Source organism: Tiliqua scincoides, chromosome 3, assembly GCF_035046505.1.
Source record: "Tiliqua scincoides isolate rTilSci1 chromosome 3, rTilSci1.hap2, whole genome shotgun sequence".
Taxonomy (NCBI): Eukaryota; Metazoa; Chordata; class Lepidosauria; order Squamata; family Scincidae; genus Tiliqua; species Tiliqua scincoides.
The window spans coordinates 46,439,878-46,460,864 of NC_089823.1; the positions used below are offsets into that span (position 1 = coordinate 46,439,878).

Consider the following 20,987-nt stretch of genomic DNA (forward strand, 5'->3'; position numbering starts at 1 on the left):
TTGCAAGCTTTTATTTGATGTTTATTTACAAAATTCATAAAAAGAAACTCACCCATAGTGCCGCATAAGATCTATTTATATAATTACAAAACCCAATTGTATATGTACCTCCAATTGCTTTGGCCCTATAATTTAACCAGTCAAATCTTAAATTTAAACTAAAATGGAAACTTACAGATATTGCTGCTGACTCAAATGCAGTACATGGTCAGATTATGGTGTCACAGTAATTGCTTTCTTTGCCCTGTGAAGTACCAGCAGAGACCTGCTTGATATTTCCATGTACATGATTCATGTTCACCCATTACAAATGAAAGGAGGAAAAAACCCTTTTCACATCCTACTGTAATTGTGTACAGTTGATGTGAATTATATTTCCTACAATACATCAAGATATTAACTACCTTACAGTGTTAGATGCAATTTTAAACCCAAGTAAACCTGTTAACTTTAAATAGGCAAACATACGTCATTCAGGTTAAGTGTGCAAGACCAGAACTTAACATAAAACAAACACGACATTAAATAATAAAGTATATTTTCAAAAGTTAACACTCGTTTGAGGAAAAATGCTGCATAGCAATATGTACAAGTGATATTTTAGGAATTTTTTTCAGGTGTTAAATACACATACTTTGTAGCAGCAATTGCTGTTTGAGTTCACATAATCTTCAGAGCTATGTAAGTTGATATAATGGCTTTTACATTACATTTTTCACAATTCAAATCTTAATTTAGAAAAAAGAAAAATCCCCAAAGGGCTATGTATACAAAGGCACACAATTCTCTTCAAGTCAGCTATATGTTACAGTACAATGAAGCTTGTGCAGTACTTTCCTTACAATATTTAGCATAAAAGACTGTTGATGCACAATCTTGCTTCCAGGAGGGTTCCAGTAACTGGAAAGCAATATTTTACTCAACTTTTGGACTCAACTTGGTAGAAACTCTCAGTTTCTAACTAAAAATGTACACATTTTAAAACAAGGTTGAATCAAGAATAATTTGCTAGAGTGGCACATATAAAAGGTCGCTTGAAATACGTCATTTACCAGCAAGAAACCACCATCTTTCAACTGAAGTAGAGATGGTCTCACTCCAAGTTACAGTGAATTAGAAGATCTCGTAGTGTGTAAAAGATAAGCAACTGAAATGCCTCCAAAAGGGGTTGTGTTCAGTTATTTCAGAAAAGTTAGAAACTTACAAGTAAAATGAAGTGTTGAGCCAGACTAGGTGCTTTCCAGAGAAAAAGCTAAATGGAACCAAACCAAATTTGGTTCTAACCCAAATGTAAAAGATGTTGTCACATACGGTAGATTCCAATTTGGTCAAGTGTATACAAAAATTCTGCATCATGCACACTGTATTATTCCCACCCCCAATTCAATTCGCTATCATCAGTGGTGGCTCTGACAAAATGCAGAAAGGGATTTGGTTTTTTATTGAAATCTGCACTGAAGTTCACGTGTATGCCTGCACTGGATGGAGTAACTGCTAAAGACATGCTGCATGTTGCCATGAGGTTAATCTACTCCCAGGGCTTTGAGCTGCCTTTCAATCTCTTCATCGGAAATCGTGGCACTTTTGGATGTTGATGCAGATGGCATGCCTCTGGCAGCTGAAGGAGCCTTAGCCATCTATTAAAAAGAAAAATGAGGAGAAACTTCATTTAAGGCAAAGAAGATGACACTGAGCGATTGAGACAATATATACTGAACATACAAAGGGAGACTGAAGACAAAGGATGTTTAAAATGTTGGGGAGATTGCTTTTTGATGCTTCTCAAGAACAGGGGAAAACAATTTCCTCATACCTTTCCAGATATTTCAATTCCAATTTCATCAAGGACTTGGTTCACAATATCCTGGCTTTCTTCTTCTTCATCAGAATCATTGAAAATATCATCCAGAGTATCATTGACTTGGAAGAGAAATATAAACCACAGCTTCATTAGTACAGCTTCATCCCACTTTTATATTCCAGCATACAGCAGCAGCTTCATGATTTGCTTGTAATGCGCACAATTTACATCAAAGAAAGGCAAGTATATAAAATAGCTATCTCTGTATCAGAAAGGATTCATAATGCTATAATACTGCAAGTTGGTATGATTTAGCAAGGGCCTTAAATCCCTGCTTAGCCATTTGGAATAAGCTTCTTTCTGATTTCATCTGCATGTGAAAAAATATTTTAAATTTATTAAAACGTGCAGCACACCTGTAGGTCCCACTGGGGACACAAGGCAACTATCAGTTTAAGATACAATAAAATAAAGAAACAAATTAAATTAGTATACGAAGCAGAAGAACTAAAAAACCAAAGACCAGTTTAAAATATAATAGGATACAAAATTCAACTCAAACTAAAAATCTGGCAAAACACAAATTATCAATCTACTGCAGGGGTGCCCAAACCCTGGCCCGGAGGCCACTTGCGGCCCTCGGGGACTCCCAATCCGGCCCTTGGGAAACCTCAAGTCTCCAATGAGCCTCTGGCCCTCCAGAGACTTGCTGGAGCCTGTGCTGGCCTGATACAACTGCTCTCAGCGTGAGGGTGACTGTTCGACCTCTGATGTGAGCTGTGGAACGAGGGCTCCCTCCACTGCTTGCTGTATCATGTCTGTGATACAGCAGCAGTGAAGGAAAGGTTGGCCTTGCTTTGTGCAAGGTCTTTTATAGGCCTTAAGCTATTGCAAGACCTTCATTCATTCATACAAGTTCCATCTCTAATATATTCATTCATGTAAATTTATTCAAATTTGAAATGTAAATTAATTCTTTTTTTCCTGGCCCCTGACACAGTGTCAGAGAGATGATATGACCCTCCTGCCAAAAAGTTTGGACACCCCGATCTACTGGTACAAACTGGATTTTTTTTTGTATACAGATTTTTAATGAATACAAATTCTGTATTTAAACTATGCACAAATACCTCATGTTTAAGAATACCAGAAGTCAAAGTACACATCTACTTCCAAACTAAAAATGTATATTGTGCTCAACATACATACAAAAATACATATTCTCAGTCTTTACTACAAAGTAAACAGAAAACATTTTGTTGGCCCTTTGCTGACAGATAAACACTTACGATGGGGCACAATAAAGTTGCATCAACTTTTTTCTTACTTGTTAAAGTGTGTAGTTTCAATACAGTTGTGATTAGGGTTGACCCATCTATTAGATGATGTGATGCAGGTTGCATCAACAGCATACTGGGGGGGGGAAGGAATGAAGAGTGCCCTTCACCCCAAGTCTGTTGCTGCCACCTCTCTCCAGCCTGCTGAGGATGCAAGTCACACTAATCTGTGTTGCACCCACTAAAAGTGAACATAGCAGATCATCCATCTCCTTATCTTGCTCCTGGCACAATTTCTCCAAATGCAGAAGTGCAAGACTTCTGGTTTGATTCATAGGACCTGCATGAAGGAAGGGGCTCCATAAAGAAACTGTGGAAGGAGCATGATAAGGGGCTCCTGCTTTAAAAAAAAAAAAAAATTATTATTATTATGCAGAAGTAGCAGCCCAAGGCAGCATCAGGCAGCATTCCAAGTCATGCCACTGCTGCTTGTGATGCACTAAGGTAGGCTGGTATTGAACATGTTGGAAACAGCCATTCCTAGATACAAGGCACTAATGGTTCAAAGCCATGCAGCAGATAAATGGGTAATCCATCATCCTCAAATGCTCAGCCTACCACAGACTCCGCTACACAAGTACAACTACATGTTATATATGGTAAACACCTTCTCTTATGAGAATGAATGTGCCAGACTACAATCTCATGAGCAACCATTAAATAGCCCCCAAATTACAGCAATGTCATGTGCATTCTCTTGAAAGAGGATGGACAACAAAGGACTTTATGTTCTGAACAGTTTTCCCCCATAACTTTTAAATAGTTTCAATACAAACTAACACAACAATTATATACTTGACCTACTAACCAAATTTAAAAAAACAACAAAAAACAGGAAAGCTTGAGAAGTAGAATATGGAAAATTTCAACTTACTCATTTCTTCAGTCATTTCCATTTTCATGTTTTCCTTCTGGAAGTTCTGCATAGTTTGCAATGTCTTCTGTGGATCCATCTTTTTATTAACAGCCTGCATTGTCTAGCAATAGAAAATGTTCATATTTATCAAGTTATATGGGCAAAATACTGTATTCAGACTAGTATTAAATCAGATATTTAAGATATTAGGTTTTTTATTTGAACTTCCATCTATAACAGACTAGGAGCCCAATCTTATTCAAATTTCCAGCGCCAATGCAACCACAAAGCAAGCCTGAGGCAAGGAAACAAATGTTCCCTTACCTTGAAGAGGCCTCCATCACTCCCCCCCCCCCCACAGTAGGATGCAGTGCATGGCTGTATCAATACTGAAAAGTTAGGTAGGACTGGGCCCTGAGATAAACAGTCAATAACTGTTGTATATCAAGAACTATAAAATAGTAGTATTCTAGAATGCAGCCTTCATGTAGTTGTTTTATCCTATGGAAAACAACTCGGCAATCTGTCTCAGTGGTTCCCAAACTTACCTTCACTGTGCCACCCTCTGTGCTGCAGGCATGGAGCTTGGCACCCAGGAGTAATTGGAGATGAAGTGGGACACAGTCGTCACTGCTACTTACTTCTGGGTTGCAGGTGCACGATACAACTCAGAAAACAAAGATAAGAGGCTCTGAGTAGACAGGCTCTTCATGCAGTGAAACCTCACACACGAAGCTTTGCCAGTCGAGCCTCTTACCACTGTTTTCTGGGTCGCATCCTGTGCTCGCTGCGGGGGGCAACCATCCTGTAATGCCCCTGTGCGATTGCTGCAATGCCCCAGGGAGCCACAACACCCACTTTGCGAATATCTGGTCTAACTGATTTATATACCTCGAACCCTAAGCAGCTTTGGGAACATGTTTAGCATCAGTCTTATAATAGTCACTTGTCTACCCTAAATATAGGAAATGGACTCATATTCAGCTTGCTGATTCATCTAATCCAGTACTGTCATCTTTGACTGGCAGAATCTTCCTGGTGGGTCTCAAGAAGCTTTTTTCCTGCTGCCCAAGATCTTTCTAATTCAGCATGCATGGAACCAAACCAGGTGACTTCTGCATGAAAGGCACATGCTCTACCACTGAGCTATCTCTCTGCCCAAGCAGTATGGCAACTAGAAGCTATCTCTAAGAGACCCGATTGGACTGGAATTTTGTAACTGGAAGAGAGATGGTCCTTTTTCACACCACATGTAAGAAGAAAAATACAAAGGGATAGGCACGATAGTACTTGGGAATTTTAAACGCGAGTTGATTTAATGCCACATTTGAAATTCTATAGAAGTAGTAAGAAAGGAACATGGTGATTGACTCGAGCCAATGCAAGAGTTCTTGCTTAATTTGTTAACAGGCATCACCTTACATATTTTAATGACAGGCAGCCCAATCCTGAGCTGCCTGGCATGTGAGGCTGCAGTAGCGCCAAAAATGGCAGCTGCCGCCACCTCCCCCTCCTCCTCGGGAGAAGGGGACTTTTGTCCCCTTCCCCGGGGTAAAGCCAGTAGCCCTGCAATAGGGCTACTCGATTCTATATCAACCCAAAGGTTGGCATAGAATTCAGAGCCTCCGTGTTGGATGGCCAGCCTGACACAGAGGCTCTGGATCCGGTGGAGCAAAGCTCCATTGGTCCTGTCCTCCCTCCTGCCCCGCTGTCTCTCCGGCACGTCTCCTCCCTGCTCTCTCTCTGCCTCCCTCCTCCCCAGAATGCCCCCTCCCCGCCTAACCCCACCTATGTCCCCACTGCTCAGCGGCCTGTGTGATTGCTGAGTGGCGAAGTTCTGGTGGTCTACTGGCGCTAGCCCAGCACCGGTCAGCGCTGGGCTAGCATGGGCGGGGCACCAGTGCTAGGGCCCGCAAATGCGCCTTATAGCACATTTGCGATAGTGCACGCCGGCAGTGACGCACAAAGCTAAGGATTGGGTCCTCATTTCCCTTTTCACACATTTAACTATGCAAGGTCATCAGGAAAAGAAACATAAGTGACAACAGGAGCTGTTACAAACAGCTGTTAAGACAGCTAGGTCTTGAACCAAATAAAGTACTACTGGTGCAGGTTCAAGCATACCCATTGGTGAGCTGGAGGCTTATGGGGAGGTAAAGGAAAATATGTTCCCTTACCTTCCCCAAACGTGATCCACCACCACCACGCCACAATGCAGTGCCAGCCTTTTTGACACAGCTGCACCAGTGGGGGGGGGGGGGCAGAAGAGGATAGGATTGGGCCCCATGACACCTAAATTGACCCAATTTAGTTCTTTGAGGCAAGAATACTCTATAAAAAGCCACTACAATCTTCACTATAAACTGCAGTACCATTTATACTTCATAAAGAAAAGAGCACAAACAATTGTATTGTTAAACTCCTTGAGTACCAATTAAAGAGTATCCTGTGCATACTCATAACTGCTTACCTTTGCTGTTGTTGACATTGCTCCTGCCATCTTCATCTGGGAATTCATCAATTTTGTCTGAGTTGACATGGATGTAACTTTTGAACTAACTGCATAAGTTCGAGTTTTCTGTTTTCTCAGCTGCACAAGCTGTTTTGCTAGAACTTTGCAGGCTTCTTTGTTTCCAGTCTTAGCCATTTTCTTTATTTCCAATTCCTATTTATTAATAAGGAAGCAGCCATTAGCATACATGACCCTTCTTTTGTCTTTCAACATAAGTACCAAGATCTGATGTGGTATAAAGCGTAAGAGACTGAGCAGCAAATCAGAATTTCCCCAGACTCATTTCTGCTATGAACGTACTATATATGCCACTCCCTCTCAGTTTCTGCATCTCAGCTGCAATATGGGGATAGGAATATATAACCTTATAGCAGACATTCCAAAACTTACCACAGCTGAGATGCCCTAAAAAACTGAGAGTGATGGCGATGCAAAACGCATCACACAGTAATGTCACCACCATCCACTTCTGGGTTCAGAGGTCTAACGTGAGCCTCCAAACAGTGGTAAGAGGGTAACGGAAGGCAGACAGGCTTTTTGCAGCACACAGTTTTTGTGCACTGCAGCTCTGCCTGCTGCACTGAGCCTCCTGCTGCTGCCTGGAGGCTTGTGCCAAGGTCTTGCTACTGGGCAGCAAGTGGTCCGTGACACCCTAGCAAGCGTTATCACGATGCCCCAGGGCATTGCAACATACAGACTGGGACCTGCTGCCTTATGGAATTGTTTCAAAAACTACATCAAGGTAATACAAGTAAAGAATTTAGCACACTCAGGACCCAATCCTATCCAATTTTGCAGTGCTGGTGCTGCTGTGCCCATGGGGTATGCACTGCTTCCTGTGTTGGGGAGGGAACATTTGGCTGCACCAAATGGGGCTGGAAAATTGGGGCTGCACTGTAGCTGCACCAATGCTGGAAAACTGGATAGGATTGGGCCCTCAGAAAGTGATATACAAGTATAATCATTATCATCGTTTGTCTTGGCAAACAGTTGCCCATAAAAAAAAAAATACCGTAGATACTCGCGTACAAGTCAAGAACTTTCTGCCAATAAATCAAGTATAAATCATCTCCTCGCCTTATTTGTGGATCACTCAGGGGCCAGGGCTGTTCAGGCAGCCAGGAGAAGCCAGGAGGAAAGCAAGAAGACAAAGCAGAGACAATTAAGGGTGATTAGTCTCTGCTTGCTGCAGGCTAAGTTAACACTTTCAGTCCTTCCTCCTGAGGAAAAAAGTAAGCCAAGGCTCCACACTTCCATTTAAAATCAAGCAAGCCTCCTTCTCTTTGGCAGGATCACACCTGACCCTTCTGCACCCTTCTTCCATTTTGCAAATGTTTGGCAGAAATCTGGTTTTTAAAACACCAGGATGTAATCCTCATTTCCATCTGAAACAAAGTCCCAGGCTACAATTCAGTGCACCATTACTTAAGAACAACACCCATGGAAAGCAATAGGTCTACTTCTGAGTAAATCAGGTTGCAACTATGTGCAGCTGTGCTTGCTCATGCTCAGTCCTTGCTGCTTGTCTGTCTGCTGTGAATTGAATCGCACGCTTCCAGTTATGAATTATATATGCTATATGTAGAGCCTCTGGGTTAGCGCACCAGGAACCTTAAAGCAGCATTTGATTACCAGTTGCTGAAACCTGATTATCATCAGATCAGGTTTTGAGCCAAAAGTCATGGAATTTTCTATGACCCTTGAATAAGTCAGGGAGTTAAACTGGGGGGGAGGGGGGTGTCTGACTATAATTTTGTCTGATTTTACCTGAGGCCAGGTCCTGAAAAATAACCTACCAGTAATTGTTACCTATGAACTGTACAGTCTCTAATTTATTAAAAATTTAGTAAAAGATCATAAGATACATTTTTATTAACTTTAAATTCTGGTCTTCACAACCTTTTTGCGAACACTATCAGAGTAAGTGCACTTTAAACAACATACTTGCCTCGACTTATCTGTGAGATGGACTCATACTCAAGTAACTGTAGTATATCCACCACCCAGTGTTGGTGATTCAGTCAGTTATTCTCAAATTAATCTTAGACAAACAAGTATTCAGCTCAAAGAAAGCTGGAAAACCAATGCTCCCAAAACTTTAGAAAAAAAAAAATTACAGGTATGTTTACACTGTAAACTGTGTTTTGGAGACAGTGAAGCTATGCTTAACCATAACTAGTTTGGGTAAATTTATAGTAAAAGGTGGAATTTCTTTGATCTACTTACCAGTTGCTTTTCCTGTCTCTCTAAAGCTGCTCGATCTCTTACTATAGCCCTCTGGGTACCTCTTAATTCCCTATTCTGTTCTTTAATTATATCTGCAAGACAAAATATTTAGTTATACTGTATGGAGTAGAAAATGTGATTAATAGTTTATTCATCTTCCCCTTCCTATAACAATTACACATAGTCTAGCTTACAATCAGTTTTGATTTACTATACACCCCTCGGTCGTGTGTGTCAAACATAAGGCCCGTGGGCTGGATACGGCTCCCAGAAGCTCTTTATCCAGGCTGCATGATAATTGGGCTCTCCCAGCACCACCATCAACTGCTTAGCTGCAAAATGACACATCGGCCTTCTAGTCCTCACCTACTTAATGACATCACGCAGCCCTCAGCAGTCACGACGAATTCTATTTGGCCCACTGTATGAAACATGTTTGATACCCCTGCCCTAGATGCTAGTCCAGATATCCTAGAGTATGCATTACAGATTGTTCCTTTCAAGAGAGAATTATTCTGTCCAAAGCACGCACTCTCCATTTTGGTGTTCTGCAAAAGACATTTCAATAAGGTATGAGCAACAAAAGCTGACCCAGTGGCGCCAGGCTTTTCAGGTCTGAAAATACTTAGCTACATTTTCAAATAGGCAAACACTCAGCAGGTCCCAGAGGTTATGTGCATTTCTTCCACATAGTAAATCTGCAAGAATGGCAATGCAATGCATACCTAAAATCACACTATATATGGTATAAAAGGTATTATTACTTTTGTATACAGAAACTTTCATAGGCCTGCTTTATAAGTATATCTCTTTACTTAGAGATGCTATTGGTAAGAAAATTTAAAGCGGTAATTTTGAAGTCATTAGATATAAGGTTGTGTTTGTTAAAAGCTGAACAGTTGCGCCTTATCAGATGAGAATATCTGTAATACAAGGTTTTAAAAAATTCCTTTCAGACCAGCAAAAATTTCTCACCAAACAAGCAGCAAACATTTATCCTCTTCCGCTCAGAGAGAAGCAGATGACATTCCCATGAACTAGTGATAACGCTATGCCTTCTAGATAGCAATAAAAAAATTTTTAATTATGGAACTGTCAGTCAAAGATTGACATGTATCTATTCTTTCATATCAAAAGTACAGTTTGTGCTTTCTCGTGCCTGGGGTCATTTCAGCATAGCACACAATAGAGCCAAAATAATTTATATGGAGGTGTACAGAAGACAATTTTTTTTCAGTGCTTATATAGAAAATATCAGTCTTAGTCCATTAAAAATCCCATTTCTTTTGAAAATGAAACATTCACCAAAGTAAGTTTCCATCTTGATTTCACAATCTGAAGAAATTGACTAACGATAATGACTAGATGCTGTTGCTTTCCACAATCTAGATTGCCAAAAATGAATAAGGCATGAACTGAAGCTAGAGATTTTTAAAACTTATAATAATCCTTCTTGAAGGATTCTTCTTTCCTAGACACAGTCCCAAGTCATGCCAGAATAAAATTATGTCACTAATAAAAGGAACTGACACAAAAAGGTTTTAATGTATGTTAAGTGGTGCACATACTGCGTGCAGATGCACACACCCCTTCCTCCAATGTGCTTTAAATACCAAGGAAAAATGCCTCAACACCTCTGTATTTAGATAGGACTGGAGTAGCAGCCAAACACACTTAAATAAACAAAAAGCTCAGAGAGGACCCTGAGAACGATCCATAGGCACTGACTGCGGATCAGCTACTACTGAGAAGCAGCAACCCCTGAGAGTTTCTGGGCTAGAATGGCCTTCTGTGCTCTGTTGGCATCCTTCAGTGGCTTAGAGCAGCTAGTCATGGAGCCCACCAGAGGACAGGTGACTCTGGATTTAATATTGTGTGGTACGCAGGACCTGGTTAGAGATGTAAACGTTACTGAGCCATTGGGGAACAGTGATCATGCTGCGATCCGTTTTGACGTGCACGTTGGGGGAAGAATACCAGGCAAATCTCTAACAAAAACCCTTGACTTGCGACAGGCGGACTTCCCTCAAATGAGGAGACTGGTTAGAAGGAAGTTGAAAGGGAGGGTAAAAAGAGTCCAATCTCTCCAGAGTGCATGGAGGCTGCTTAAAACAACAGTAATAGAGGCCCAGCAGAGGTGTATACCGCAAAGAAAGAAGGGTTCCACTAAATCCAGGAGGGTGCCCGCATGGCTAACCAGCCAAGTTAGAGAGGCTGTGAAGGGCAAGGAAGCTTCCTTCCATAAATGGAAGTCTTGCCCTAATGAGGAGAATAAAAAGGAACATAAACTATGGCAAAAGAAATGTAAGAAGGTGATATGGGAGGCCAAGAGAGACTATGAGGAACGCATGGCCAGCAACATTAAGGGGAATAATAAAAGCTTCTTCAAATATGTTAGAAGCAGGAAACCCGCCAGAGAAGCGGTTGGCCCTCTGGATGGTGAGGGAGGGAAAGGGGAGATAAAAGGAGACTTAGAGATGGCAGAGAAATTAAATGAGTTCTTTGCATCTGTCTTCACGGCAGAAGACCTCGGGCAGATACCGCTGCCCGAACGGCCCCTCCTAACCGAGGAGTTAAGTCAGATAGAGATTAAAAGAGAAGATGTTTCAGACCTCATTGATAAATTAAAGATCAATAAGTCACCGGGCCCTGATGGCATCCACCCAAAGGTTATTAAGGAATTGAAGAATGAAGTTGCAGATCTCTTGACTAAGGTATGCAACTTGTCCCTCAAAACGGCCACGGTGCCAGAAGATTGGAGGATAGCAAATGTCACGCCTATTTTTAAAAAGGGAAAGAGGGGGGACCCGAGAAACTATAGGCCGGTCAGCCTAACATCCATACCGGGTAAGATGGTGGAATGCCTCATCAAAGATAGGATCTCAAAACACATAGACGAACAGGCCTTGCTGAGGGAGAGTCAGCATGGCTTCTGTAAGGGTAAGTCTTGCCTCACGAACCTTATAGAATTCTTTGAAAAGGTCAACAGACATGTGGATGCGGGAGAACCCATGGACATTATATATCTGGACTTTCAGAAGGCGTTTGACACGGTCCCTCACCAAAGGCTACTGAAAAAACTCCACAATCAGGGAATTAGAGGACAGGTCCTCTCATGGATTGAGAACTGGTTGGAGGCCAGGAAGCAGAGAGTGGGTGTCAATGGGCAATTTTCACAATGGAGAGAGGTGAAAAGCGGTGTGCCCCAAGGATCTGTCCTGGGACCGGTGCTTTTCAACCTCTTCATAAATGACCTGGAGACAGGGGTGAGCAGTGAAGTGGCTAAGTTTGCAGACGACACCAAACTTTTCCGTGTGGTAAAGACCAGAAGTGATTGTGAGGAGCTCCAGAAGGATCTCTCCAGACTGGCAGAATGGGCAGCAAAATGGCAGATGCGCTTCAATGTCAGTAAGTGTAAAGTCATGCACATTGGGGCAAAAAATCAAAACTTTAGATATAGGCTGATGGGTTCTGAGCTGTCTGTGACAGATCAGGAGAGAGATCTTGGGGTGGTGGTGGACAGGTCGATGAAAGTGTCGACCCAATGTGCGGCGGCAGTGAAGAAGGCCAATTCTATGCTTGGGATCATTAGGAAGGGTATTGAGAACAAAACGGCTAGTATTATAATGCCGTTGTACAAATCTATGGTAAGGCCACACCTGGAGTATTGTGTCCAGTTCTGGTCGCCGCATCTCAAAAAAGACATAGTGGAAATGGAAAAGGTGCAAAAGAGAGTGACTAAGATGATTACGGGGCTGGGGCACCTTCCTTATGAGGAAAGGCTACGGCGTTTGGGCCTCTTCAGCCTAGAAAAGAGACGCTTGAGGGGGGACATGATTGAGACATACAAAATTATGCAGGGGATGGACAGAGTGGATAGGGAGATGCTCTTTACACTCTCACATAATACCAGAACCAGGGGACATTCACTAAAATTGAGTGTTGGGCGGGTTAGGACAGACAAAAGAAAATATTTCTTTATTCAGCGTGTGGTCGGTCTGTGGAACTCCTTGCCACAGGATGTGGTGATGGCGTCTAGCCTAGACGCCTTTAAAAGGGGATTGGACGAGTTTCTGGAGGAAAAATCCATTATGGGGTACAAGCCATGATGTGTATGCGCAACCTCCTGATTTTAGAAATGGGTTAAGTCAGAATGCCAGATGTAGGGGAGGGCACCAGGATGAGGTCTCTTGTTATCTGGTGTGCTCCCTGGGGCATTTGGTGGGCCGCTGTGAGATACAGGAAGCTGGACTAGATGGGCCTATGGCCTGATCCAGTGGGGCTGTTCTTATGTTCTTATGTTCAGTCTCGGAAAACTATGGTATCGCGCTCTGAATGGTGGTTCTGGAACAGTGTCCTCTCCAGTGCGCGAAGCCTGGGTAAAGTAGATATGGAGGATAGACTGTTTCCCGTGCAGCAAATCCCCCCTCTCCACGTCGCTGAAATGGTCCAATGGAAAGGCAGAGGCCAATACGGTAGCTTCCAGCGGCATTGCAGGAGTTACCAGAACGTGACTGTGTTCAGCCATACTCAACAACAGCAATACTGTATATCCTTCACCTCAGAGAGCAGCTGCAGTTCACCTGCCCATGAAAGTGTAGTAGTGGTAGTTGCAAGGAACAGCAACCACTATCTCCAACTGTTCACTGACAAAAATTGTTAGGCCCAGTGCACACCACCTAGAAGTAACTGAGCTCAAGTTAAGTGAATGCATGAGCAGAAGTCTGTCCAATCCTTGCCTGCTCATCCTCTTGGTCTGAAGAACAGAGAACTGGGACTAGAAGGGAATATCCAGGCTAAGCTGTAAACCAGAGACAGCACAGGCTATGCCACAGATCCCATATGTCCTCACCATGACATCCAAGGCAGAAAGAATATACCGGATCCCTTTTTTGGCCACTTGCCTATCCTCTTTTGGAAGCATAGTGGAAAAGACTGGACTGACTGGGGGAGCAAGAAGGAGGAGCTCACCAGAGGTACACAGCCAAGCTGCCCCTCCCCCCAAAAAACACACCTAGCACTGGTCTAGATAAGCAGTTTCAATGCAATATAGCAAGTATCACCTTTCCAGGTACCATTCCCTCCACCCCAAGTTTCACTACCACTACTGGCTGCTGTGTACAACACAGCAAGGAGCAGACCTCTCTAGTTGCTTCTGCCTTCTCTTCTACACGGTACCCTACTTGCCCAATCTACCCCTCTTTGGAACAACTGAGCTGCCAGAGAGCCATGCCTTATCATCCATTCACCACTATAGCATCAATCTCCACTTCTGGTGAAGTCAACGGTCACAGCATACAGTGAAGTATGACATGGTTCTCACGCAGAAGGCCCCAAGTTGGAATTCCGAGCATTGCCAAGTAGGGTGGGAAAAACCCCTGACTGAACTCCTGGAGAGAAAGTCATTTAAGTATAGACAGCACTGAGTTAGATGGAATGACTCAGAACAAGATGGTTACATATGTTCATTTCCTACGAACACTTTTTGTGTACTAACATACTACAACACAGGTAACTTGTTTGTATTGTACTATTCTGTAAACCCCTAGTTACCAATTCATTTGGTTGCTATGGAAAAGAGCCTTAGTTCTACCTATCTCTCCATGAACTGCAACAGCATTTCGTCCCTACTTGTTCTTTGTTTGGAAATGTTCTGTTCTTGCTACACTTGGTTTGTTCTGTTCTTGCTATGTTAAATGCTAACTTGTTCAAAAACTGGTGTGTATATACTTACATGTCTCACATGCATGTACATACATTTTCTCAACAGAATGTTTTCTGGTATGGGAGATAGCATTTCTTATATATTATATTTAATGGGCATGACAGTCTTTAAATAACAAGGATATAATAAATTAGTACTGCCTGCATGCCAGGAGAGAGAGGAGAAAGAGTTAAACAAGTTCCTATTGTGTATAAAAAGAATTACCCACAAACTCCCAGGTGTGCATGGTGGAGAGAGAAGTGAATTTTGCTTTAATTTTGAAGTGGTTTACATGGCATTAATAAAAGGAATTAAAAACACTTTTTAAAAAGAGTTACCACTGTTTACCATATTCCTGTAGCAAGATGTTGATACCACTGATGATTGGGAAGTAACAAAGAGGAACCAGTAGGATGTGGACAGTTTAATATCATTTTACCATATCATTATATACCAAGGGCAACATAACTGAAATAGTATGGTATATAATACAGGCAAACGTCACTTTGTGACGTTCTGACAGCGATGGACTGCATATGTGATGGTCCATGCAGCCTGTCACTGATCACTGTCACCCTCAAGCCTCCAGAGCTGAGGGGAGCTGTGTTCTCCTCATCTCTAGGGGCTTTTCTGAGCCCTGCAGAGGCAGCACACAACTGCACAATGCCTCTGCAAGGTTCAGAATGGCTTTTTCAGCTGAAAAATCACAACTCCTGGTTTCCTTGGGAAACCAGAAGTAATATTTTTTGCCTTATAAGGCATTTTGAGGCCTGGGAAAGCCTCCCAGGGGCCTCCCCATGCCTCAGAATGTCATATAAGGCCAAAAAACAAAAAAACAAAAAAAAAACCACTTCCAGTTTCCCAGGAAAAAAGTTGTATTTTTTCAGCCAAAAAGGCCATTCTGAGTCTCACAGAGGTAGTGTATGGATGCGTGCTGCCTCATGAGGCTCAGAAAAGCCTCTGGAGGCAAGAGGAGCATGGCTCCCCTCTGCTCTGGAGGCTTAAAACAAGTGATGCTGTTTAACATCTGGCGACACTTGACAACAGGGGTGCAGGAATGCATTCCTGTCATTAAGCGACGTACACTTGTACAGTATAAGTAAGGTTTATGGCAAACTGGATTCCAATTCAACAATAGTTATCAGAAAAAATAGATGGATGGGTTGTCAGGTGAAATATTTCTGCTAATGTTCAGCCACGTGTCTATGAAAAGTTTTAACCAATCATGATTTCCAGACCCAGTTCTGTGTGAAATAAGGCTTTTCTCAGGTCAGCTCCCTTCTAACTCAATACCTTCCTCCTCTAAAGAGTGGAGTGGTTCCCAAACTATGTGCTGCAGCACCCGAGAGCACCACAGTGAACTCACAAGGGCACTGCAGGTTGTCCCCAGTGGCCTCTTCTTCCGGCTCTCCTGCACACCACCATCTTGATTCATGCAAAATCCAAGATGGTGGTGCCTGAGAGAGCTGGACGAAAAGGATCCCATGAAAGAAGGAGCACCAATCATGATAAGTTTGGGAACAGCTGGAAGCAGAAACCCTAAGGCAGGGGTGCTCAATAGGTGGATCGCGATCTACCAGTAGATCGCGAGGCAAAATGAGTAGATCGCGGAGCCCTGTCTCTCCAAACTGTTAATATGTCAGTTTCGTCTAGTGACTAGATGAAACTGACATATTTAGCTCACACTAAACTGACACTGAAACTGACACTTTAGCTGCTCTTCAGGCATGCAGCAACAAAACTGACGAAACTGACTAGACTCCAGCAGGGGCTCCACACATTAAAGGGGGTGTCTGTCAGACGCTTCCTTCCCCCCTGGTAGATCTCCTGGCCTTGCTGGGTTTCAAAGTAGCTCTCGAACCAAAAAAGTGTGAGCACCCCTGCCCTAAGGCATATGTTGAACAAAGCAATCTTTCCCCTAAGGTACATGTATAGTTTGGATCTGTGTCCTTGCATCTGAATTTGATGAGAATTTCTTTAGTCTTCATGGACTGCAAACTTCCTTATGTTCACAGGATTTTGATTCTGCTTGTATATTTCTAAACACAAGCCTATTTCCATTTCCTCAGTGGTTTAGATCATCTATCGCTGCATATTCCTTCCAGCAAAATTTCTAAGAGTACCCACTGGGATTGGTCAATTCTCACAGCACACCAAAAAAGGGGAGTAAGGAGAATTCATCTTTTCAAAATATTTTAATAGGATTTTTCCTCAGACATTCTGGAGAAGATCCCCCCCCTACAATACACACCCACCCACCCAGGGCTTTAATCCATATGACAATTATCAATCTAATATCTTACTACTTATTATAAATGTAGTAGCTATTCTTAACAATGTGGAATCCTTTCAAACTACAGTTTATTTTCACTTTAAAAAATGAAACATATAACCCTGCACACACATACAACTCAGAAATTCTTACGGACTGGTTTCCAAGCTAAGAGGGGGAAAAAAATAAGTCACTCACGAAAAAAAAGGAAAAATTAATATACCTCACAAAAACTGTAAATATTTGACTCGCTATATGCATTTGCTTTTCAAATGTCACAGTTCCATAGAGGAAAAAGGCCAGGGCAGACAAATCTAGCCATGAAACTCTTATCACTCAAGGAAATACTTCATCCATTCAATTTCTGCCGTAAATTACTAATATAATCATATTAGTATCCCAATTGTAAGGAAATTGTGGGGAAACACTAGGGATGAACCCAACTGAACATGAGAAATGCGTGGCACATAAGCTACACCATATTTGTAGTACAGATTACCAAGCAATCACATGATACAACATACTACCATGTGGTACACTGGTGTGTAGTAACTTTATGACAAGTCTTATCCAACAGAAGGCCACAGGTAAACACCCTGAAATGTACATCAGCAGATAGATGAGGAAGCCTGCTTTGCTATTAAAACCTGCACTCAAATGCTTTCCCAAGCAAAATCTTAGGACACCAAATTCCTGTTTGATATAATCCAATTAGTGAACAGGAGTACTTTATATGTTGTCTTTCCCATAATTTATCTGAAAATACATATCATGATCATCCAAGTATTATGATGTATCACATATCCAATAATAAGACAATCATGAGGTGAGGGATAAAGAAAGACCATATTAAAAAAAATCACTAAAGATCACTAAAAGCCATACCACTTTTGTGACATAAGGACTCTTGTTTACACAAGGTACCAGGCACAACTGCAAGTTGCTGAAGTCACAAAGTTTCCCCTTTGTTCCCAAATAAGCTACATGCTTCAATGTAACACAACACTTTCCTCTGGAGGGAGTTCTTCAGAACTGAAAACAGCTTTCAAATAAGTCACCACACTCAGGTTTTACTCCAGTGATTGTTCCTATGTCTACAGAAGCAAGGAGACTGAAGCATGTGATAGATGCATACCCAGAGTGATCCATAGTAAACAATGGACAGTCACTTTTTATATTAAATGCCCAACAATACCAGTAATAGACATTTTCCACAGAACACTAAGAGCTTTTGTTATAACTGGGTTGGAGCTCTCCAACGGTCTGAACCCTGATGTGCACTGGCATCAGACAGGAAAAGGCTTAGGTTTTAAGGAAACAATGCATATTGTTTCCCGGCTTTTCATGCCTTTGCAAACTGCTTAGATTTAGACTGGGTGTTATATATATATATATATAAATAGAAATATATATTTCTAATCATTTTCCCAAAATGTACTGTCAAAATAGCCCTTAAGAACTTTGTCAGACCTTTTAAGTCAGCTCCAAATATTCTCTGTGCTTATTCCTGTTCCATTTTTTTAATTAGACAAAATAACTCAGTGCACCAATTCCTTAACCCATTGCTGCACAGCCCACAGTTGGACACATTTGATCCGTGGTGCCCATATGCAACGCTGGGCAAAAATGGCTTAAAGGAGGTGGCGTAAGGGTGTTGTTGTATTCTGTGTAACACTTCCACATGTCATTATAGATGAGTCATACTCATTTTCTCTCTCTCACTGGCACAAAAAGCAACCACAGCCACCTATAATACAGACACAGAGCCCTAAACCTGAACTCACAAGCCTGATGACCCCACTGAAGGAGTGCAAAGGAAAACCAGCCCAGCCAGCCCCAAACACAGTCTACAACTACCTGTAATGTGGGTCACAGAGGAGGAAACTGGGGAGGGGGGGAGGAGGATCAGGGAGTAACAGACTGCATTCCTAGCCACACTTACCCAGGAGTAAGCTTCACTGTGTATAATGGGATTTACTTCTGGGTAGACCAAAGATGCACATCTACCCAGGAGTAAGCTTCACTGACTCCAATGGGGTTTGCTTTTGAGTAGACCGAGGTTGCCATCAAACCACACCTACCTAAGAGTAAGCTCCACTGACTCCAATGCGGTTTACTTCTGAGTAGACCAAAGCTGTCATCCTATCCACACCTACCCAAGAGTAAGCTCCACTGACTCCAATGGGGTTTACTTCTGAGTAGACCGAGGCTGTCATCCCATCCACACCTACCCAGGAATAAGCTCCACTGACGCCAATGGGGCTTACTTCTGAGTAGACGTGCCTAGGCTTGGGCTCTCAACTGCCGTCCCCCCATCAAACGGCCCCCAGCAACGGTTGCCGCGACCCAGAGCCGAGCGGTGAGGGAAGCCGCCTCTCCCCCGGGGCAGAGCCAGCCAGGGAGCGAGGAGCGCGGCGCTGAGGGAGGCTGGTGGTCGCGACCCCCGTCGCCAGGCAGCGGGTAGTGACGCCCCCTCGGCCCACTCACCGTCCACCGTCTTCTTCTTGAAGAGCGAGGCCATGGCGAGGCGAGGCAGCGGCCGCGGGACTCCAGTCGCCGGCTCCTTCCTGCTTCTCAGGTGACCAGGAAGCGGCTGCAGCGCAGGCAGGCCCGCCTCCTGTGCGGGGGGAGGCTGAGCGGGCGGAGGGAGGAGCTGGGCCGGGCTGGAGGCCGCCCCTTGTCCCGCAGACGCAGCCGCTCGCTCCGAGGGCCAGCAGTGGACCTGTAAGCGCCTGCCTGCCTGCCTGCCTGCCTCGGGGAGGTCCTGCAGCCCGGTGGCGTAGCCAGAGGGGGGGCCAAGCACTGGGTCCTGCAGGGTGAAGCTATTCCGGGCAGTGAGGGCCAAACAGAGGGGCCCCTGCGCTCTGCGGTGAGGCCCCCTGCAGGACTTCGGGCCCAGTCCTGCCCAGCTTTCTTGCACTGATGCAGCCAGGCCCGTAGGGTGTGCAGGGCGTCCTGCAGCGAGTGGGGCAGTCATAGATGTTTGGCTCTGGAGAGTTGCATAGGATCGGGACCTGAGTACTTTGCCCCCCCCAGCTACACCACTGCCCCAGCAACTCATGGCACACTGGCAAGGTGCTAAACTTGCCAAGGCACACCCTGGGGCCCTGCTGCTGGTGGGGGGCTCACCTCCCCCAAAGGCCCTATGAATAAATGGCCCTTCCCCCCCCAATCCTGCGACAGATCTGCAGACCATTCGCAGCACACCAGTGTGCCATGGCGCACTGGTTGAAAATGGCTGGCCTGAAAGGAGAAGGTCCAGTGGTGGAAGCGTCGCCTCTCTGTAAATACTGAGGAGATGGAACAACCAGTGCCAGAATTTTGTGTCCCTTTGGGAGGAAGGCGGGATATAAATACAGGCAATAAATAAATAAATTTCACCCTTTTATCATTATCATCTTCTGGAGATGGGTCAATGAACCTTACATTTCAAATGCAGTATAAGAACATAAGAGGAGTACTTCTTCTGGATCAGGCCAAAGACCCATCTGGTCCAGCTTCCTGTATCTCACAGTGGCCCACCATGTGCTTCAGGGAGCACACAAGGCAACAAGACAACCTGCGTCCTGGTGCCCTCCTCTGCACCTGGCACTCTAGAGGTAGCCTACCTCTAAAACCAGGAGCTTGCACATACCTGTCGTGACTTGTAACCCGTGATGGACATTTCCACCAGAAATTTGTCCAGTCCCTCTTAATGGTATCTAGACCAGATGCCATCATCACCTCCTGTGGCATGGAGTTCCACAGACTAATTACACAATTCTTTAATTGGGTAAAGAAATATTTTCTTTTGTCTCTTCTTACTCTCCCAACACACAATTTTAGTGGATGTCCCGTGGTTCTGGTGGTGTCTTTTCCTTCTACCTAGTAGCAAATAATAATAAACTTTATTTATATCCCGCCCTTCTCCCTAAAGGGACCCAGGGCGTCTATGGCCAGGTCTCTCCCCCCCCCATTCCAAAAACACCCAAAGAAAAGACCTGAAAAAATCCAAATGTAAGTGTTGTTGATCTGGATCAAACTGGTATTTGAGTGTTGGTGTGCTTCAAAGCATTTGTGTATGGCAGTGGTTCCCAAACTTTTTAGCACTTAGACCCACTTTTTATGATGGGTAGAAAATGACACTATTGCAGCTATTTTCAGCCTGTGTGCCATGGCCCATTGGTGTGCCATGAATGGTCCACAGGTGTACCACGGGAGTTTGGGGGGGGGGGTAATTTGTTAGTACGGCCATTTAGGATGTGAGTGTCATGCTGGCTCTGTGGTGTTCCTTGTCAAT

At 43.6% G+C, this 20,987-nt stretch overlaps 1 protein-coding gene across 1 annotated transcript; it reads right to left on the reverse strand.

The window, feature by feature from the left end:
• Positions 1-19,229, reverse strand: CHMP2B (charged multivesicular body protein 2B). The gene is made up of 6 exons (XM_066621285.1): positions 19,196-19,229; positions 8,733-8,824; positions 6,465-6,659; positions 4,013-4,115; positions 1,814-1,920; positions 1-1,637 (listed from the first exon to the last, which is right to left on the reverse strand). Exons 1-6 carry the CDS (start codon positions 19,227-19,229, stop codon positions 1,524-1,526), a joined length of 645 nt encoding a protein of 214 aa, XP_066477382.1. The 3' UTR covers positions 1-1,523.
• Positions 19,230-20,987: the final 1,758 nt, after the last annotated feature.

Coding starts and splice junctions, on each gene's coding strand:
- CHMP2B (XM_066621285.1), bottom strand. CDS start 19,229: ATGGCCTCGCTCTTCAAGAAGAAGACGGTGGACG. Junction 8,825..19,195: donor CAAGAAGAAGACGGTGGACG/GTGAGTGGGCCG, acceptor TTTGTCTTGCAG/ATATAATTAAAGAACAGAAT. Junction 6,660..8,732: donor AGAGACAGGAAAAGCAACTG/GTAAGTAGATCA, acceptor ATTAATAAATAG/GAATTGGAAATAAAGAAAAT.